Genomic DNA, 21,658 nt, shown 5'->3' with positions numbered 1-21,658 from the left:
TTACTATAAAGGGGTATTAGTGTAGTGTTGTAAGTTATAATGCAGTTTTGCGTGCCAGAAAATGTGTGCCAATTTGACAAGTGTGACCCTGCTAAAGTACTTTTTTAAAGTAGATACCTTTTTGTCAGTTATTTTTGCATATTCCTAGGGGTAGACACCTCACCTCTGCATTACAGGGCAGCTATGTAGACAAGGACAGGCTGTACAACAGCTTAACCCCTCTATGTGACCTCAGCATCTTGTCATTGCACCCAATATTTTAATCAATAACCCATCCCAGAATCCTTTGCACTAATTGGCCAGTCACTGCTGCTGGTGCTAGGGCTTACTTGGGGGGAACAGATTGGGTAAAACTACTGGTCACCATTATAAATATTAGAAAGCAATGACAGGAAGGCAGTCAGGGTGGGAGCCTGCTGTTTTCCAGTCCTCCAATCACACCATGGTGATTATGTCACAATGGGTTCTCTGTGTCTGCAGCGTGACATGTCAGCGAGATTGAAGATTCTACCAGAGACTTTCTGTTTACCAGAGAAATAAAGCTGTGATGTGTCAGAAAGAGAGAAATTCCTAGTTTTAGTAACATGTCACAGTGACCTGTCACAGCTACACTTTAGCTAATATGCCATAGCCCTAACTGCAGAATGATGTATAGGCGGTTTACCAAGTGAAGCAGAGAAGCTGGGCGTTCAATAAACCCGGTTTTCATCGCTCTTTTTTTTAGACATTTTTTGCTCAGTTAGTCAAAAGGGGTGTCAGAACTGCCAAATTTTGAATCCTGCAAAATTCCATCATTTACATTAAAGTTAATACCTCTGATTGTAGGGGTTGATAGCAAAGTCCCCATATACTCTATCGTCAGCAAATTTGCTAGGTATGTTAGTAAGAATAGAGTATTTACCAAGTGAAGGAGAGAAGCTGGGTGCTCAGTAAACACTTTAAAGAACACAAGAGGTGACATGTTGACATGATGAAATAGACATGTGTATGTACAGTGCCTAGCACACAAATAACTATGCTGTGTTCCTTTTTTTCTTTCTCTGCCGGAAAGAGTTAAATATTACGTATGCAAGTGACAGTTTCTGTCCGGGTCGGGACCGGGTCGGACTGGGTCAGACTATAGTATAGTCCTCAATGATGAGTAATTACAGCTATAAAACACTTTCCTGTCAGTCATTGGCTTCTGAGAGCCGGAAAGAGATAAAAATGGTCAATAATTCATAGATTTGAGCTCTGGCATACTTCAATGAAGGTGTCATTGAGCAGAACAATGAAACAGTAGAAACTTAAAAACTAGATTTAAATATAAAATAAAATTGTGGGATACCAAAAAAAAAGTTATTTTTAGGAGAAGGACAGATTGTTTTTCTCATAAGATTATTTTCACCTCGGATGTCCTTTAAGTGTACCTGACGCAACAGGTGACATGGTGAGATAGACGTGTATGTAAAGTGCAAAACCTATTGATAACCCTAAAAGAGGTATTTTCTGGGCATGGAAGTGACAGCTTCTGTCTTGTCAGTACCCTGTCGGGAATATAATAAACATCACTGATAAGCAAATTACAGCCATAAATGTTTTCCTGGCAGAATACAACTTCTGAGGTCAGGGGAGAGATAGGAAATGGTCAATAGTTCATGTATTTTAACTCTGGGACACTTAATAGACTGCCACTGATCAGAGACAATAAAACATTCAATATACTTATTAAATGTTTAACCACATAACGACCGCCCCCAGCCGATGGGCGGCGGCAAAGTCTGGGCCCAAACGACCGCAATACGCCCATCGGCGGGGGCGGCTGCGGGAGTGGCTATGCGGCGATCGCGTCATTCGTGACGCGATCAGCCGCCGGGGACTGGCTCCGCCCCCCGTTCGCCGTAACCCGCCGGCCGTTCGGAAGCGCCGGCGGGTTACTGGCATCCTGATCGCCGCTGCAACAGTGTATAATAGGCTTTGTAATGTATACAAAGCCTATTATACTGGCTGCCTCCTGCCCTGGTGGTCCCAGTGTCCGAGGGACCACCAGGGCAGGCTGCAGCCACCCTAGTCTGCACCAAACACACTGATTTCCCCCCCCCCTGCCCCCTGATCGCCCACAGCACCCCTCAGACCCCCCCCTGCCCACCCCCCAGACCACTGTTTGCACCCAGTCACCCTCCTAATCACCCATCAATCACTCCCTGTCACTATCTGTCAACGCTATTTTTTTTTTAAGTCCCTAATCTGCCCCCTACTCCCTCCTGATCACCCCCCCACCCCTCAGATTCTCCCCAGACCCCCCCCAGACCCCCCCCCCCCCGTGTACTGTATGCATCTATCCCCCCTGATCACCTGTCAATCACCTGTCAATCACCTGTCAATCACCTGTCAATCACCCGTCAATCACCCCCTGTCACTGCCACCCATCAATCAGCCCCTGATCTGCCCCTTGCGGGCAATCTGATCACCCCCCCACACCAATAGATCGCCCGCAGATCCGACATCAGATCACCTCCCAAATCCATTGTTTACATCTATTCTCTCCTCTAAACACCCACTAATTACCCATCAATCACCCCCTATCACCACCTGTCACTGTTACCCATCAGATTAGACCCTAATCTGCCCCTTGCGGGCACCCAATCACCTGCCCACACGCTCAGATTGCCCTCAGACCCCCCCCTTATCAATTCGCCCGTGCAATATTTACATCTGTTCTCCCCTGTAATAACCCACTGATTACCTGTCAATCACCCATCAATCACCCCCTGTCACTGCCACCCATCAATCACCCCCTGTCACTGCCACCCATCAATCAGCCCCTAACCTGCCCCTTGCGGGCAATCTGATCACCCACCCACACCAATAGATCGCCCGCAGATCCGACATCAGATCACCTCCCAAATCCATTGTTTACATCTATTCTCTCCTCTAAACACCCACTAATTACCCATCAATCACCCCCTATCACCACCTGTCACTGTTACCCATCAGATTAGACCCTAATCTGCCCCTTGCGGGCACCCAATCACCTGCCCACACGCTCAGATTGCCCTCAGACCCCCCCCTTATCAATTCGCCCGTGCAATATTTACATCTGTTCTCCCCTGTAATAACCCACTGATTACCTGTCAATCACCCATCAATCACCCCCTGTCACTGCCACCCATCAATCACCCCCTGTCACTGCCACCCATCAATCAGCCCCTAACCTGCCCCTTGCGGGCAATCTGATCACCCACCCACACCAATAGATCGCCCGCAGATCCGACATCAGATCACCTCCCAAATCCATTGTTTACATCTATTCTCTCCTCTAAACACCCACTAATTACCCATCAATCACCCCCTATCACCACCTGTCACTGTTACCCATCAGATTAGACCCTAATCTGCCCCTTGCGGGCACCCAATCACCCGCCCACACCTCAGAACGCCCTCAGACCCCAGCCCTGATCACCTCGCCAGTGCATTGCTTGCATCTATTTCCCCCCTCTAATCACACCTTGAGACACCCATCAATCACCTCCTGTCACCCCCTAGCACACCTACCCATCAGATCAGGCCCTAATTTGCCCCGTGTGGGCTCCTGATCACTCGGCCAAACCCTCAGATCCCCCTCAGACCCCCTTCCGATCACCTCCCCAGTGCATTGATTGCATCTATTTTCCCCTCTAACCGCCCCCTGAGACACCCATCAATCACCTCCTGTCACCCCCCTAGCACTCCTATCCATCAGATCAGGCCCAATACATCCTGTCATCTAAGAGGCCACCCTGCTTATGACCGATTCCACAAAATTTGCCCCCTCATAGACCACCTGTCATCAAAATTTGCAGATGCTTATACCCCTGAACAGTCATTTTGAGAAATTTGGTTTCCAGACTACTCACAGTTTTGGGCCCGTAAAATGCCAGGGCAGTATAGGAACCCCACAAGTGACCCCATTTTAGAAAGAAGACACCCCAAGGTATTCTGTTAGGTGTATGATGAGTTCATAGAATATTTTATTTTTTGTCAAAAGTTAGCGGAAATTGGATTGTTATTGTTTTTTTCACAAAGTGTCATTTTTCACTAACTTGTGAGAAAAAATAAAATCTTCTATGAACTCACCATACCCCTAACGGAATACCTTGGGGTGTCTTCTTTCTAAAATGGGGTCACTTGTGGGGTTCCTATACTGCCCTGGCATTTTAGGGGCCCTAAACCGTGAGGAGTAGTCTAGAAAACAAATGCCTCAAAATGACCTGTGAATAGGACGTTGGGCCCCTTAGCGCACCTAGGCTGCAAAAAAGTGTCACACATGTGGTATCGCCATACTCAGGAGAAGTAGTATAATGTGTTTTGGGGTGTATTTTTATACATACCCATGCTGGGTGGGAGAAATCTCTCTGTAAATGGACAATTGTGTGTAAAAAAAATCAAATAATTGTCATTTACAGAGATATTTCTCCCACCCAGCATGGGTATGTGTAAAAATACACCCCAAAACACATTATACTACTTCTCCTGAGTACGGCGGTACCACATGTGTGGCACTTTTTTGCACCCTAAGTGCGCTAAGGGGCCCAAAGTCCAATGAGTACCTTTAGGATTTCACAGGTCATTTTGCCACATTTGGTTTCAAGACTACTCCTCACGGTTTAGGGCCCCTAAAATGCCAGGGCAGTATAGGAACCCCACAAATGACTCCATTTTAGAAAGAAGACACCCCAAGGTATTCCGTTAGGAGAATGGCGAGTTCATAGAAGATTTTATTTTTTGTCACAAGTTAGCGGAAAATGACACTTTGTGAAAAAAAACAATTACAATCAATTTCCGCTAACTTGTGACAAAAAAAAAAAATCTTCTATGAACTCACCATACATCTAACGGAATACCTTGGGGTGTCTTCTTTCTAAAATGGGGTAATTTGTGGGGTTCCTATACTGTCCTGGCATTTTAGGGGCCCTAAACCGTGAGGAGTAGTCTTGAAACGAAATTTCTCAAAATGACCTGTGAAATCCTAAAGGTACTCATTGGACTTTGGGCCCCTTAGCGCAGTTAGGGTGCAAAAAAGTGCCACACATGTGGTATCGCCGTACTCAGGAGAAGTAGTATAATGTGTTTTGGGGTGTATTTTTCCACATACCCATGCTGAGTGGGAGAAATATCTCTATAAATAGACAATTGTGTGTAAAAAAAATAAAAAAATTGTCATTTACGGAGATATTTCTCCCACCCAGCATGTGTATGTGTAAAAATACACCCCAAAACACATTATACTACTTTTCCTGAGTACGGCAATACCACATGTGTGGCACTTTTTTGCGGCCTAACTGCGCTAAGGGGCCCAAAGTCCAATGAGCATCTTTAGGCTTTACAGGGGTGCTTACAATTAGGCACCCCCCAAATGCCAGGACAGTAAACACACCCCACAAATGACCCCATTCTGGAAAGTAGACACTTCAAGGTATTCAGAGAGGAGCATAGTGAGTCCGTGGCAGATTTCATTTTTTTTTGTCGCAAGTTAGAAGAAATGGAAACTTTTTTTTTTTTTTTTTTTTGTCACAAACTGTCATTTTCCGCTAACTTGTGACAAAAAATAAAATCTTCTATGAACTCACCATGCCTCTCACTGAATACTTTGGGATGTCTTCTTTCCAAAATGGGGTCATTTGGGGGGTATTTGTACTATCCTGGAATTTTAGCCCCTCATGAAACATGACAGGTGCGCAGAAAAGTCAGAGATGCTTGAAAATGGGAAAATTCACTTTTGGCACCATAGTTTGTAAACGCTATAACTTTTACCCAATCCAATAAATATACACTGAATGTTTTTTTTTTTATCAAAGACATGTAGCAGAATAACTTTCGCGCTCAAATGTATAGGAAATTTTACTTTATTTGAAAAATGTCAGCACAGAAAGTTAAGTCATTTTTTTGACAAAATTCATGTCTTTTTTGATGAATATAATAAAAAGTAAAACTCGCAGCAGCAATCAAATAGCATCAAAAGAAAGCTGTATTAGTGACAAGAAAAGGAGGTAAAATTCATTTAGGTGGTAGGTTTTATGACCGAGCAATAAACCGTGAAAGCTGCAGTGGTCTGAATGGAGAAAAAGGCTCTGGTCCTTAAGGGGCGAAAAGACTGTGGTCCCGAAGTGGTTAAAGGGATACTGTAGGGGGGTCGGGGGAAAATGAGCTGAACTTACCCGGGGCTTCTAATGGTCCCCCACAGACATCCTGTGCCAGCGCAGCCGCTCACCGATGCTCCGGCCCCGTCTCCGGTTCACTTCTGGAATTTCTGACTTTAAAGTCAGAAAACCACTGCGCCTGCGTTGCCGTGTCCTCGATCCCGCTGATGTCATCAAGAGCGCACAGCGCAGGCCCAGTATGGTCTGTGTCTGCGCAGTACACTCCTGGTGACATCAGCGGGAGCGAGGACACGGCAACGCAGGCGCAGTGGTTTTCTGACTTTAAAGTCAGAAATTCCAGAAGTGAACCGGAGGCGGGGCCGGAGCATTGGGGAGTGGCTGCGCCAACACAGGATGTCTGCGGGGGACCATTAGAAGTCCCGGGTAAGTTCAGCTAATTTTCCCCCGACCCCCCTACAGTATCCCTTTAAATATAAAATAAAACCATGGGATTATATCTTAAAGAGCCATTTTTAGGAGTAGGAATATAAATACAATTCTCATCTCATCAGTTTATTTTCACCTCAGGTTTACTTTAAGCAATAGGGATAGTTGGCGTTGCCAAATTCCGAATCCAATGGAATTCATGGGAATTCCATCATTTACATTGAAGTGAATACCACCAACTTTTTGTGGTAAATAGGAAAGCCCCCATTCACACTATTGTCTCCAAATTTACTAGATAGGTTGGGGAGGATAGTGGGAATAAGTCAAAAAGAAAAATTTTACTCAAGGTCCAGGATACATTGTTTGATTCTTTGCCCCTCTCTTCCAGTACACCCCCCCCCCCCCCACTCCCTACACACACACACACACCACACACACACACACACCACACACACACACACGCACACACACACACACACACACACACACCACACACACACACACCACACACACACACACACACACACACACACACACACACACACACACACACACACACACACACACACACACACACACACACCTTGAACCATATGGTTTTGTATAAATTTACTAGATAGGTTGGGGAGGATAGTGGGAATAAGTCAAAAAGAAAAATTTTACTCAAGGTCCAGGATACATTGTTTGATTCTTTGCCCCTCTCTTCCAGTACACCCCCCCCCCCCACTCCCTACACACACACACACACCACACACACACACCACACACACACACACGCACACACACACACACACACACACACACCACACACACACACCACACACACACACACCACACACACACACACACACACACACACACACACACACACACACACACACACACACACACACACACACACACACACACACACACACACACACACACACACACACACACACACCTTGAACCATATGGTTTTGTATAACTCAGGAGGTGAATCCTTACACTATACCATCCAGCATGGGTAACAAGTGTTTAAAAGAGCTTGGGTGGGGGGACCTGTCCTCTGTTTTCTAAATATGTGTATACAGAACTCAGATCTTAGTGTACCACAGCAAAATTTTACCGAGTTTAAAGAGCATGTTCTCTTCAGACATCATCAAAATTATGATCACCAATAACATTCCTTTCCTCATTGTTTTCTGTATTCGATCTGCTGTGGTCAGCTCAGCATTGTCTTTATATTGTCTGCTCAGGCAGAATGTGTTGCGTGTGAGGCCAGATCTCTGTGCTGCAGACCTGACAGAAGCACTGCAGAGATATTTTGTGCTTTGTAAGTTGACACAGCTGGAATTGTGACATGTAGACACTGACAGACATCCATTCCCTTGTCCAAGTGGTGATCTACATGCCTCAACAGGATTTTTTTTGCAGAATAGATTTAGCAGTTGTTTTTTTTATCCAGTCAAAATTAAGTTTTGCCATTCTTTTTGTTCATTAATTTTCTAAACTTACTAAATCAAACTGGTGTATCTGATACTTTGTTAAAATGTGATTTTGTTTTCTTTATTCTTGGCCTACGCTACACAATATCTAAAACACATGATTTGTTATTTACCTATTATACAAGAATCTATCTGGCTACCTGAGATCCGAACATGGTGCTAAGAGTTATTGTTTGAAAAATGTGGTTTTGAGAGATGTACCAATTACCTTCACATTCAACTGTGTTTATACCACAATAAAATGTATTGAAAACTAAGGTAAACATGTGAATCTGTATGGGAGTCTTTGAAAACCCCCTGTGGAGCTACACGGTGCCACCACCTGTTCTGGACCAGATGTCAGTCTTGCTTTAGAAAGGGCCGGCCTTAGGTTTCACTGCACCCTGAGCGAAACCTAATTTTGGTGCCCCCCCCCCCCCCCATCCACTCTGCGCACGTACACACACATACGCACGCACACACACAGGCCCATATATAGCACCAACAATTTGCAAAGCTCGTTATAACTGTCGTGCTTCCCTCCCCAGAAAATGCCCTCAGACTCAGTATAGGTAGGTACAGTAGGTAGCCAGGTATAGGTGCCCTCAGTATAGCATCTCAAGTGTAGGTTCCCTCAGTGTAGGTAGCCAAGCATAGGTAGTATAGTTGCCACAGTAAAGGTAGCTAGTATACCTTCACATTCATCCCATTCACTGAAGTGAATGGGTCAGCTGCACGTTTCTGGAAAAAAATGCATGCAGCATGCGTTCCTGGACTGCAGTCAATGCACTGTCTGCTGCCTCGCATGTTGGCCTCCTGCACGCGTTCCCGAAACGCGTATGCGAACGCGTGCAATGTGAACGGGGCATTATGGGTCCTGATGTGTGAAATGCTGCTGCATGCTGTACATTTTGTTTCCCCTACATGAAAAATTCACATTATACTGTGAACTATCCCATTAACTTATATAGGTTATAAATTATAATACAGATTTGCATTCAAGAAAACTTGTGCAAATTTGACAAGTGTGAGCCCTGCCTAAGTATTATTTTTTTTAAAGTAGATGCCATATGCATATTCCTAGGGGTAGACACCTCCGGTATGCATTATAGGGAAGCTTTGTAGACAAGCTGCACTACAGTCTCCCCTCTAGCGGCCTCCAGCATATTGTCATTGCAACCAATATTTTAACCAATAACCCATCCCAGAATCCCTTGCACAAATTGGCCAGTCATTGCTGCTGGGGTTTACTTTGATGGAACAGATTGGGTAAAACTAGTGGTCACCAGTATAAACATCAGAATGCAATGACAGGAAGGCAGTCAGGGTGGGATCCTGCTGTTTACCACCGCTCAATTCACACCAATGGCTACTCTGTACCAGCAGCATGTCACTGTGACATCTCACTGAGATTAAAGATTCATCCCGAGAAATAAAGCTGTGATGTGTCAGAAAGAGAGAAATTCTTAGCTTTAGCAACATGTCACAGTGACCTGTCACAGCTACGGTACCTGAATAGTGTAATGGTTAAGGGCTCTGCCTCTGCCATAGGAGACCTGGGTACAAATCTTGTCTCGTTCCGTTCAGGAAGCCAGCACCTATTCAGCAAGGAGTCCTTGGGGAAGACTCCTTAACACCGCCACTGCATACTAAGTACGCCTCAGCCAGCCAGGCATTTTTACATTTATTTATTGTATAAAGTTCAAAAATGCAATTTACATACCTATATACAGTATTTATTGCTGCTAATCAATGCAAACTTATAACCATATACATTGAACTGATGGGATACTGATCTAGGGCTTTTCATAGTATTCATGAATCAACCAATCAGAATCCTACAGCATACGGTGACCTAAAACGCTAGCTGAATATCTGACAGGGGGTACATATGGATTCTGTGCCATTTAGTTTAGTGCCAGGTAATGATAATTCCAATGCTACTTTAGGCTCTTAAAGGAAGCCAGAGATTAACACTTTGGCACAAAATAAACAAATCCCCCGATAGATTTTACAAAATAAATACTATACCTGGTATTTTTGCCGCTCTGGTGTGCCGTTTTTGTGTTTTTTTTAGTAAAGCTCCATGCAAAACACAGTTCATCAGAAAAGCATATTATTTAGTGGGCTGTGCGCAGAATGAAATCACTATTGGTAAAAATACATTGGTAAAATACATGAGGGTTTCTCTGGTTCACTTTAATGTTGTCTTCATTGTGCTTCATGGAAAACAGGACACTGATGCCCGAAGGAGCTGTTCATGGAAGAGGGGGCTGCTGTAGATGATACACATGGAAGAGGGGGCTGTACATGGAATGGGTGGGGCACTGCTGCATTAGAAAGGAGAGCCACAACCTACTTGCCCTAGGGGCACAAAAAGTATAAATCTGGCCTTAAAGGGAAGGTCCAAGCAAAAAAAAAATGAGTTTCACTTACCTGGGGCTTCTACCAGCCCCATGTAGCCATCCTGTGCCCTCGTAGTCACTCACTGCTGCTCCAGTCCCCCGCTGGCAGCTTTCTGACCTCGGAGGTCAGGGCCACATTGCATACATTTTTACGCATTCCAGCTAGTGCAGGAACAAAAATGTACGCGTTGCACCACTAACGCGTAAAAATGTATGTTGTAATGTTCCTGCACCAGCGGGAATGTGTAAAAATGTATGCAATGTGGCCCTGACCTCCGAGGTCAGAAAGCTGCCAGAGGGGGACTGGAGCAGCAGTGGGTGACTATGAGGGCACAGGATGGCTGCATGGGGCTGGTAGAAGCCCCAGGTAAGTGAAACTCATTTTTTTTTTTTTGCTTGGACCTTCCCTTTAAAGGAGCACTATCGCAAAAAATGCTAACATTTAAAAAACATGTAAACACATGCAAATGAGAAGTAAGTTTCTTTCAGAGTAAAATTAGCCATAAATTACTTTTTTCCTATGTTGCCGTCACTTATAGCAGTATGTAGAAATCTGAGAGAACCGACAGGTTTTAGACTAGCCCATCTCCTTATGGGGGATTCTAAGGGTTTTCTTTATTTTCTAAAGCACTTCGTGAATGGCAATTGCTCTGTCCAACTGTCAAAAAAGTGTGCAGTGAGCAGGAAAGCTGACCAGCATCTTTCCATAAATCCTTTGCAGAGTGGGTCTTTACAAACAGTAAAGGCCATGGTGAGAATCCCCCATGAGGAGATGGACTAGTCCAAAACCTGTCGGTAATGTCAGATTTCTACTACCTACTGTAAGTGACAGCAACATAGGAGAAAAGTAAATGACGGTTCATTTTACTCTGGAAGAAAATTACATCTCAATTGTTTGTGTTTACATGTGTTTTAAATGTTAACATTTTCGCAATAGTGGTCCTTTAAGGTCTGGTGTTAAGGTTAAACTTTTACTGGTAACATAATTACTGGGCACTCAAATCAAGCCTCAGATACCTATAGATCTGGCATGTCACCCAACCTTCTCAGTAGTGTGAGGATCCTGCGTCTCCCGTGTCAGAGTGCTGCTGCTCCAGAAGGCTTGCTGCTGTGAGCACTTATCATTGATAACTGTCTTGTGGATTTGCTCATTATGCTGTTTTTATGCCCTGGAAATGCCTCTCCTGTAGTGGAACAGGGCTTATATTTCCAGCTTGGAGGAGTTACGGAATCTTTGTGCAGTTTTACGGCCGGGCCAATAAAAAAGTAGCAGATACAGCAAAGGGGTTTTATTTTACTTTATATCCGTTTATCGAATATCTGGCCGGTTTGAAAGGAAAGACGCGGACGGAGCATCATAAAAGTGAAATCAGTCTTCTTGGGTGAGAAGAGGCCCTGTAACATCACACAGCTGCATTCAGTCTTTCCTCAGTTCCAGGATTAGTACAGAGAAGAGACTTAACATAAAACCAATAAAAGCAATCCGCTTCAGGTCAGCTATATACATTGAAAAGATTTTACCAAATATCGGTATAGTATATTCACTACAGGACAATAAAACGTACATTCACAGATAGCGTACTGGTATCACACTGGCTTAGTGAGCAGCATGGTGGCTTAGTGGGTGGCATGGTGGCTAAAGTTTTACGCGCATAAAGTTTTGCGTGCGTAACGTTTTGTGCACAAAAAGCTCGTTTAGACGTGCTAAGGGGGTTTTCACAGGCGTGCTAACAGTTAGCACCGCTTTGTGAATCAAGCCCCAAGTGTCAGTTCTCATTAAAGAACAGCATAGCATGCATAAAGCACGTATTATATCTTTTTAGAATGGATTTTTTAAAGAGAATCTGTACTCTAAAATTCTTACAATAAAAAGCATACCATTCTATTCATTATGTTCTCCTGGGCCCCTCTGTGCTGTTTCTGCCACTCTCTGCTGCAATCCTGGCTTGTAATTGCCAGTTTTAGGCAGTGTTTACAAACAAAAGACATGGCTTGCGATAGGCTTAGAGAAGCTCAGTCTGTGACTCACACAGCCTGCAGGGGGCCTGGAGAGGGTGTGTATAGCTTCTATCCTATCACAAGCAGAGCTGCACATTCCAGCCTGAGTGCAAGAGCCTGACAAAGACGACAGAGGAGAGAAGATTAGATTATATAACAGAGATAATACAGGCACTGTGCAACTAGGAAAGGCTGCAGTACTCCAGGCCACATTAGAACATGTATAGGAACTTATAGGATAGAAGAAATAAGGCTGAAAATTTTGTTACAGAGTCTCTTTAAGATTCAACTTGTATTTTAGCTTTCAGATTTGGGTGTATTAAAGCAAACATGAAGCAAAAAAAAAAAACCTGTTATGATGTAATGAATAGTATGTGCAGTACAGATAAGTAATAAAACATTAGCAGCAAAGAAAAGAATCTCGTATTTTTATTTTTAGTTATATACAGTAGCTTTTTTTATATCATTGCGTCATGCTGTCACAGTTGCCGTTTTAAAACTACACTCTATCTTTCAAGCTATAAAACAAAGCAGAAACAATGACCCTTTCCTGCAGTAAAACCTTTTCTCAAGCTGTCACTCACTGTTTCTTGGCTGTGTAAGTGCTTCAGAAAACAGGACTGCATTTGACCCACAGGGTTGAAGAGCTCAGAGAAGCTGTTTTGCATAAACAACAACTAAAGTTTTTTTTTACTTTTCCTGTACTGGAAAACAATAAGAGACTCTTTTCTTTGCTACTAATGTTTTATTTCTTAGCTGTACAACACATGCAATTCATTATCTCATACGTTTATTTTCGCTTCAGGTTTGCTTAACCACATAATGACATGCTGACTTATAAAAACGTCCTGCTAGAGCCTCCTAATGGCTCCCGGACATTTTCATAAGTCAGACAGTGCTGCTGCCGCTGTGCGCATGCACGTGCGTGCTCCCGCATTCCAGTGCCACGTGCACATGAAAATAGTGGAAAAAAACCCTCCAAAGAAAAAATACACCTTTATTTCCAAATAATATATTGCCACCATACTTTGTACTAGGGACATAATTAAAATCTTGTGATAACCAGGACAGATAGGCAGATACAATGTGTAGGTTTTATGCACAGTAGCAGTGTTTATATTAAAATCATAGGGGATGAAATTGAAGAAATAGTGCATTTTTATCAACCCCAAAAAGCCCAATTGGTGGTGAAAAAAACAAGATATAGATCATTTCATTGTGATAAGTGGTGATTAAGCTATTGGCAAATGAAAGGGATGAGCACGGAAAGGTGAAAATCGCTCTTGTCCATTAGTGTAAAACCCGCCTTGGGGTGACATTATCCTGCAGCTTTCCATATAATATAGTGAGGTTCTGGTCAGGAGAGCCCTATGCTAGCAGGTTTGTTAAGCACCTATTGTCTGGGGTTGGACTTGACCAATATGAAATAGAATTAATGTATCCCCCACCACACCCTCACCCAGAACAGGATGGCTGCACAACTAATTAATATGCAATGTATCATTCAATGTATCATTTTATTCAAGTTCATATTCATAGTATGCATGTTCAATCTAGAAATTCATTAAATATACAACATCAAAAAAATCCACGATTAAAAGCAATTACCAACCTGTGAGCCCTCACTGATCCTCCTACAAAACACTGGCAGCAATCTAGAGAGGAATGTACCAAATCAATCCAATATGTAAATGCAGAAATTGCACAGAGCATGTAAAATATAAAACAGCACCATAAAGTGCCCAGTGCTGAGGTATATGCCAAATCTGTCTAGTAAGTGCCGGTAACTCCCTATCAAATATTGATAGAAATATTAATAGAATAGACATAGGATACAAAATTGTACAACAATAATGTAGTCCTGGATACAGGTGTACATACAAAATAGCCTACTTAGAAAATGGTGCAGAGTGATGCCGGCAATGACCTCTTGTTACCAATGTTATTTAATGTTCTAGGACATTTCTAAAACATTAAATAACGTTAGTAACAAGATGTGATTACCAGCATCTAGCATACATTACCTGGACCCAGCAATTGCCTCTACTCCACTTTCTTGTTTGCAGGAGTCCTGCAGCCAGCCAATCACCATGCCGGGACTGAAGCCATACGATGATTGGCTGGCTGCAGGACAGGTGCAATGGAACTAAAAAGTGGAGGAGATGCAATCGCCCCGGACCAGGTAATGTATGCCTACCCCCACACTGAACCCTCCCTCTACCTATGGATAACCCTAAGACCCCCCCAGGTGCCTAACCACTCTACCCCTGGTGCCTAACCCTAACCACTCTACCCCTGGTGCCTAACTTTAACCATTCTACCCCTGGTGCCGAACTCTAACCATTCCACCTCCGCTGCCTAACCTTAACACCCCACCTAACACCTAACATTAGCTCCGTAATTACCCCCTGCCTCCGTAGGAGGCAATAGTAGAAGCCACAATTAGCAGCAATAAAGTTAAATTATGGTGCCCAATAAATAGTGCCCCGCTATTTATCAGGCGCCATCATTTAACTCATTGCCACCAATCACGGCGCCATTTTTATCCCCGCTCCTCCTGTGACATTTTTAGCTGCTTCGTGGATACAGAACTCGATTAATGTGGCTTAGGCCTTGTGCTGTTGCTTGTTGTAGTGTTGGATATACCCTATATTAGGAGTCCACAGACAACAGTCTGCAGGCCAGATCAACAAGCCTTTTAACAGCCTGTGAATTTAGCCTGTGAATTTATTAAATGGTCAAAACAAACAAACAGTCAGCTGCGCTCAATCCAATAGGAAAAGAGTTCAGTCTTAGCCACCAGTTAATGCTGCTCCATGAACTTGTGGGAAATCAAGCAAATGTCTCTAAAACCAAAAAGGTATAGGAGCTGGTGCATTAACCTTTTTAATCACTTCAATGAAAATGTAAGATACACTTACAGAATAAAAGTACTTTTAGGCATATCACATATTCCACAGACGTATCCCTTCCACCATCCAGATGACGCTAACACCTCACGAGCTGCGCCGACAGTGTCCATCAGGGAGTGGGCGGTAACTCCGTAGTTGCGCCAATTACGTCATTACGCGTTTCGGCGCCCTGCGCCTTCATCAGATCACTGATGAAGGTGCAGGGCGCCGAAACACGTAATGATGTAATCAGCGCTACTACGGAGGTACCGCCCACCCCGACGGACACTGCCTGCGCACGGAGCGATAGTCCCCGTTACTGGAGATAGCGTGGTTGCAGCTTCAATTTTTATTGAAGTGATTAAAGAGGTTAATGCACCAGAGAGCGCTCCTATACCTTTTTGTTTTTGAATTCATTTACTGGACCTTAGATCACAGCCGTACCAACAACGGCAGCATTTCTCCTCTTATTATTGACATGGAAGCAGCACGCCCTATCACTGCTGTTAGGAACCAGTCCTATGGTGTGCCCCCTGTGTCACTCGAAAGCCTAATGCAATTGGAGAGCTACATCTCACATGACTCTGCTGCTGCACCTGCCCACATTGTGAATGGTAGTTTGAGGAGACTCTGCAAGGGGCAAGTGGAGAGCAGCTGATATTTTAGCTTTAGAGGGCATGGGAAGAAATGCCAAGGTCTTGAATGTGTTGTAGGTTAGAGTACTTAGCCGTGAATATAACTTGGCATGTGGTTAAAATGAACGAAGATGCATACTTTGTCACTGACTGCCCACCTCTGTGTATACCAGAATCCCTCTTTCCACAGATTTGCCCAGGGGCAGCAATGGGCTCACCTCATCATGCTGGGGCCTCTGTGGTGCCTGATAAGCTCACACTGCTGTTGCATACAAAGCTTCTGGGATCCCTGTGGTGCTGAGCGCTGGAGGGCACACAGAGAGCATCAGGATATGCCTGTTCTGTTTTGACACATTGTGCTGTAGAGCTGGGTTCACACCAGACCTAAAAATGGACCATTTCCCAGAGCAGAGACGGGCCAATAAACACACGTCACGGGATTCAGTGTTATTTATGGGATGTCTGTTTTCATCATATCCATTGTCTATAACATGGTAGCGGAATGTAAAGTTCCCTCATGTGTGACTTTTCCAGCACACAGCATATGCCACATATGCAGACGGACACAATGAGAGTCTATAGAAATGGACTACATTCATTCTCACTTATACTTTCAATGGAAATAAAACCGTACAAATTTCACAACATTCACAGAGCAAATCAGCGCTCACAAATTATCATTAACAATAAAGCTGCTAAGTATAGACTGGTCCAAAGTCAAAATAAAGACTGTTAAACAAATCAGCGCTTAATAGTATGAAGCTCCTAATAATATATCAGATAGTGTAGAGGCGGAGCTAGGCTTTTCAGCGCCCGGGGACAAAGACAGTTTTTGGGCCCCCCTCTAGACAAATTGGGCATGGCCACACATCAGAATGTGGTCATGGTCATAGCCAATCACCAGCAGATATGAAAATCTAGGCTTACCAGCCAATGCCAGCCCGAATTACAAGGCTGCAAATTATATTGATTGAAATCCTCAAAAGTAATCTCACATCTGTGGTACACAGGCAGGTCTCCAGTAAGGCCCCACTTGACTCTTGGTCAGCAGTAGTCACATCAGTTACAGCAAATTCCCTGTTATACGGAATTCAACCACTTGAAGTCTCTAACCGGCACACCTGAGGGATAATGGCGACCTCTTTTGGGGGCTCTCTGTGGGTGCTAGCAGGCTTAGAAATACTTACCGTGCCTACAGCTATGGCTAGCAGTCTCTCTCTATCCCCCCGTGGGTCCCTAGTGGCTTCCTGGCATCTGAGTACAGAAACTGGAGTGCCACATGACTAGATGCAGGTCAACTGACACTGGGGTAGCCCGGAAAGCAATTCCAAGCCTGTGGGGGAGATAGAGGGAGACTGCCAGACATCACTGGAGCCTCCGTAAGTATTTGCAGGGGGAGGTTTGTGCTATTTCTGCCGGTTGCTCAAGCAACCGACAAGCTCATGCATCAGGCATCAAACAGTCCACGCCGCCACCGCCGGATACCGGGGACTTTGTTGTATTAGCGATACATGATATATATAATGAAGGGGGAAAAAACCGGTCTCAGTGTAGACTGTTTTATTTAGAAATTGTATTGCTAGCAAAAATACATATTGTAAATCTCCAAAGGACATGACATGGGCTGGTAAGCCTTTATTTTTATTACTGCTGGTGATTGGTCGCTGAAGGCTTCCAGACACTGCGTGATATATTATTAGGAGCTCCATACTACTAACCGCTGATTTGTTGAACATTACAAATTTCCTGTTTGCTTTTTGTCATCTGGTATGATAAATTAAAATTAGCAGAGACTTTAAACAGGATTTCTGTTGTAGTAGACTAAAATAATAATAATAATAATACAAAAATAATAAAATAAAAAAACATCCATGACTAACCCCACTACAAAAGATCAAGAGATGCAAGAAAAGTCTATCGATGGACACAGGGGATCCGTTCAAAACACACATCAGATGCACTATAACTGTGTACTATGCAAATACAGCATGGGTGCCTATTCTGCCGGCTGCACTGGACAGGGTAAATATTTGCTGTACAGTTGCCTATTTATGTTGTCATAGCCAAGGCCGGATTTATACTTTTCGTGGCCCAAGGCCAAGTATGTTGTTTCTCCCTTTCTTGTGCAGCGGTGCCCCTCCCATTCCATGTGCAGCCCCCTCTTCCATGTGTATCAACCATGTACAGCAGCCCTCTCTCTTTCAAGAACAGCTCTCTTGAGCATCAGTTTACCTTTTTCATGTGTTGCTTCCCATTTTCACACTCCTCTTTCATATGTAGTAGCTCCTCCTCCATCTCCAGGTGTCCCTTGGCCTGCAGGCACCCAAGACCCGGGCCTTTGTGGCCTTTCCAGAAATCCAGCCCTGGTCATAGCAACTAGTGTGTTGGTGATCAAATTCGGCACATCAAATTAGGAATACCCAAATACTGCCGAACACCACACTTCAGCGTGAACAAGCAGACAGGATTAGGGGCGGTTCCCTTACTTGCACTTCACGACGCATTTCATGTGCCTTTGGAAGGAGGAAGCATCAGAGTTGTTTGAGACACAACTAGGAAAACATCAGCGCCAGGAATTGGGTTTGAAGATATAATCAATGTAATTTGTGGTTTAGTTGATTTTTTTTAGTTTTTATTTAGTTCATAATTTGACTTCTTGAATTAAAATTCTGCAGCACCCTTCAGTCCCTTTGGAATGGGATGGAGGAAGAAGCACTGTGTCATTATTTACTTGTAATGGCCCATTATAAATTAGTAAATAGATTGCCTTTGCCCTGACTTGCAGTTCCTTGCAGTTACAGAGTAACAAGCAGTGCAGCCCATTAGTGGCTTGTGTAGGTGAGGATGTCAGCCTCTCCCATGTCAGTTGGTGCACTTAGGAGAAACTTCCATCTTTGAAAGTCTTTTCTCAAGCTGTCTGCTGGCCCCTGATTAACTGGGATGCGTCAGACAGCTGAACGACATCATTACCATGCACATGACATGAGGGTGATTGACAGGGGCGCACCATTAGACGGGGTGAGGGTGGGGAGAGGAAGCCTACTGCATAGCGGATCAATATTTGGACAATGTTGGACAATCATATGGATTGCTGTCATAATAGGGCAAAATACATTAACGTCCATCATCGTGAAGGATAATTATATCTTATAACAGACAGACTATGTATTATGTTGTAACCTTTCCATGGGCTGATGTTTATTATTTAAGAGGTTCTTTTCTGTTTTGTTTTACATACACTGCAATAAGATTGTAACTGAAATCTCTAAGAGGCTCTAGGCTGCTTATATTTATATATATATTTATATTTATATTATATATTTATACTAGTGCGGTGATCCCATGGCATGGCAACCTGCCATGGGACCACCGCACCACAAAATCTGAAGTTCATATGATTCTGTGGCATGCGCCAACAGGGTCATTTGCATAGGCCCGCCTACCTGCCTCCCTCATTCAGTGATGTAATCCCTGCTAGATAGGAAGTACATCACTGGGATTCCTGTTGGTCCCCACATGCATGCTGCATCACACCTCGCTTTGTCGCCATAGACTGCACAATCCATGCGGTAGACATGCAGATCATGCAGTAATGCACTTTGGGGAAGAAATTGTAGCAATTTGAATACTTTGGGTGCAGCGCGACGCATTGTGTAGCCATGAAAGTCTCCATAGACATGTCCTTGTGACAGGGGAGCATACCGCATGGCAATGTAACGTGGTATATGTAAAAGGGCCCTTAAGATGCCCATGTGTCAGTGTACCTTAAAAAGTCTACCAGAGCTGAGCATACATAAAAGTGTTATACATACCTGGGGCTTCCTCCAGCCCCATCCACACGTATTGCTTCCACGCCGCCATCCTCAGTCTTCTGCTGCGCCAGTACTGGATCCCGTAACTTCCTCCAGTAGTGGCCAGTCTGATGCAAGGAAAGTGCGCTCTTTACGTATCTCTCCAGCAGCCAACGGAGAGATACATAGAGAGCGCACTTCTCTTGCGCAGACTGGACACTACTGGAGGAAGTTACGGGCCTCAGTACCCACACAGCAGAAGACTGAGGATGGCGGCGTGGGAGCAATACGTGCGGATGGGGTTGGAGGAATCCCCAGGGATGTATAACAATTTTATATTCGCTCAGCTCTAGTTTCCTTTAACGTCAGTGCTTTGTTGTTCTGGAAAATGAAGAATCATTATGTAATTGTTCTGGGCTTCTGGTGTCTATATCATTGGACCTAATGACTGTTGGTCTTCATTATTTTGAGATCCAAAGTATAAGTGTAGTCATAGTTATGTGACCCTCAGATGTGGGGGTATCAACACATTAAAAATTGCTTATTGATGCTTGTCTCTAACATTCTGGTTTCATTTGCTTGCAGCTCTACATCCAGACCACCACGCTCACCATCTCCATGAATCTTAGTGCCTCGGTGGCTCTGGGGATGCTCTACATGCCCAAGGTGTACATCATCATCTTCCACCCAGAGCTGAATGTCCAGAAACGCAAGCGAAGCTTTAAGGCAGTGGTGACGGCGGCCACAATGTCATCACGTCTGTCACACAAGCCCAGCGACCGACCAAACGGGGAAGCCAAGACAGAGCTCTGCGAGAATGTGAATCCAAACAGTGAGTATATATTGTCAGAGAGTCACTCTTTCCAAAGTGCATACATCATAATTTAAAGTAAACTGCACAGTAACAGCGTGAGTCACTTAGAATGCAAGAAGTGATGAGTTACGTCACTTCCGCCTCTGAAGTTACCGTGCACCGCTCTCCCCTTGGGTCCCACTCTGATCTACAGGTCTGAAGGGTGGACAGTGGCCACCCACACGAGGGTGGGAGGAGGCAGGCCTGGCTATACAGAGTGGCATCGGCAATCGGCACCGATGCCATGTAGACAGTGCTGCTTTACCTGCTTTGGAGGCAGGCATGGTGACCATGGCTCTGTGGCATCTATGGCACGAGCCATGCCTGCACCCCTGCAGATACGCCACAGCATACCAGAACTTAGGGACTCTTCTGCAAACAAAAGATAAGGTTGAATTTCCATCACAAAGGCAACTTTATACATACCTATTGTTTGGATATCTAATGTTCTTTTCATTATTTATTAATCTTTTTTGTTGTTAATTGATGTTTCTGTGAAAATCTGTAAAGTCTGACAAGGCTGCCTGGCTACTTAACCACTTTACCCCCGCGCGTACGTATTTCTCCGCCCCTTTTTCCATCCTTTAAAAACCAGGGACGGAGAAACACGTACTTTCCGCGTTCCCGACGCTGTCCGCGCTCCCGCTCGTAAACACACCGCCCGCCGCTAGTAAACACGCCGCCGCCCGCTCGCCCGGAGATCAATGAACGGGAAAATCCATTCCCGTTCGTTGATCTAAGCCCCACAATGACCCGCTGCTCTCCTATGGGCAGCGCGATCATTGTGAGAAGAAACTCACGTGTCCAGCCTCCTTATTCTTCCTCCAAGCTTCCGGAAGGAGGCTTGGAGGTCGCAATAAAGCAAAAAGTTACTGTGGCCATCTTGTGGCCAAATAGTAAACTACACCCTACACATTTTTCACATACAAATAAATGACTTTTACACAAAAAATTAACTCATTACCTCCAACACTCCCCATTTTTTTTTTTTTTGTAATTAAAAAAAAATTAAAAAATTTAAAATTAAAAAAAATACATAATTAGTTACCTTAGGGACTGAACTTTTTAAATATT

At 44.2% G+C, this 21,658-nt stretch overlaps 1 protein-coding gene across 2 annotated transcripts in view; it reads left to right on the top strand.

Moving 5' to 3' along the window:
• The window catches only part of GRM7 (glutamate metabotropic receptor 7), a 730,291-nt gene that overhangs the window by 627,563 nt on the left and 81,070 nt on the right, over positions 1-21,658 (top strand). For both annotated transcript variants that reach the window (XM_068253109.1, XM_068253110.1), the window contains exon 9: positions 20,317-20,563. In XM_068253109.1, the coding sequence (XP_068109210.1) occupies positions 20,317-20,563 (247 nt within the window). The remainder of the gene's footprint in view (positions 1-20,316; positions 20,564-21,658) is intronic.

This window comes from Hyperolius riggenbachi, chromosome 9 (assembly GCF_040937935.1).
Source record: "Hyperolius riggenbachi isolate aHypRig1 chromosome 9, aHypRig1.pri, whole genome shotgun sequence".
Lineage (NCBI taxonomy): Eukaryota > Metazoa > Chordata > Amphibia > Anura > Hyperoliidae > Hyperolius > Hyperolius riggenbachi.
Note: the sequence above shows the minus strand (reverse complement) of the source record. Positions and strands in the feature narration are given on the sequence as shown.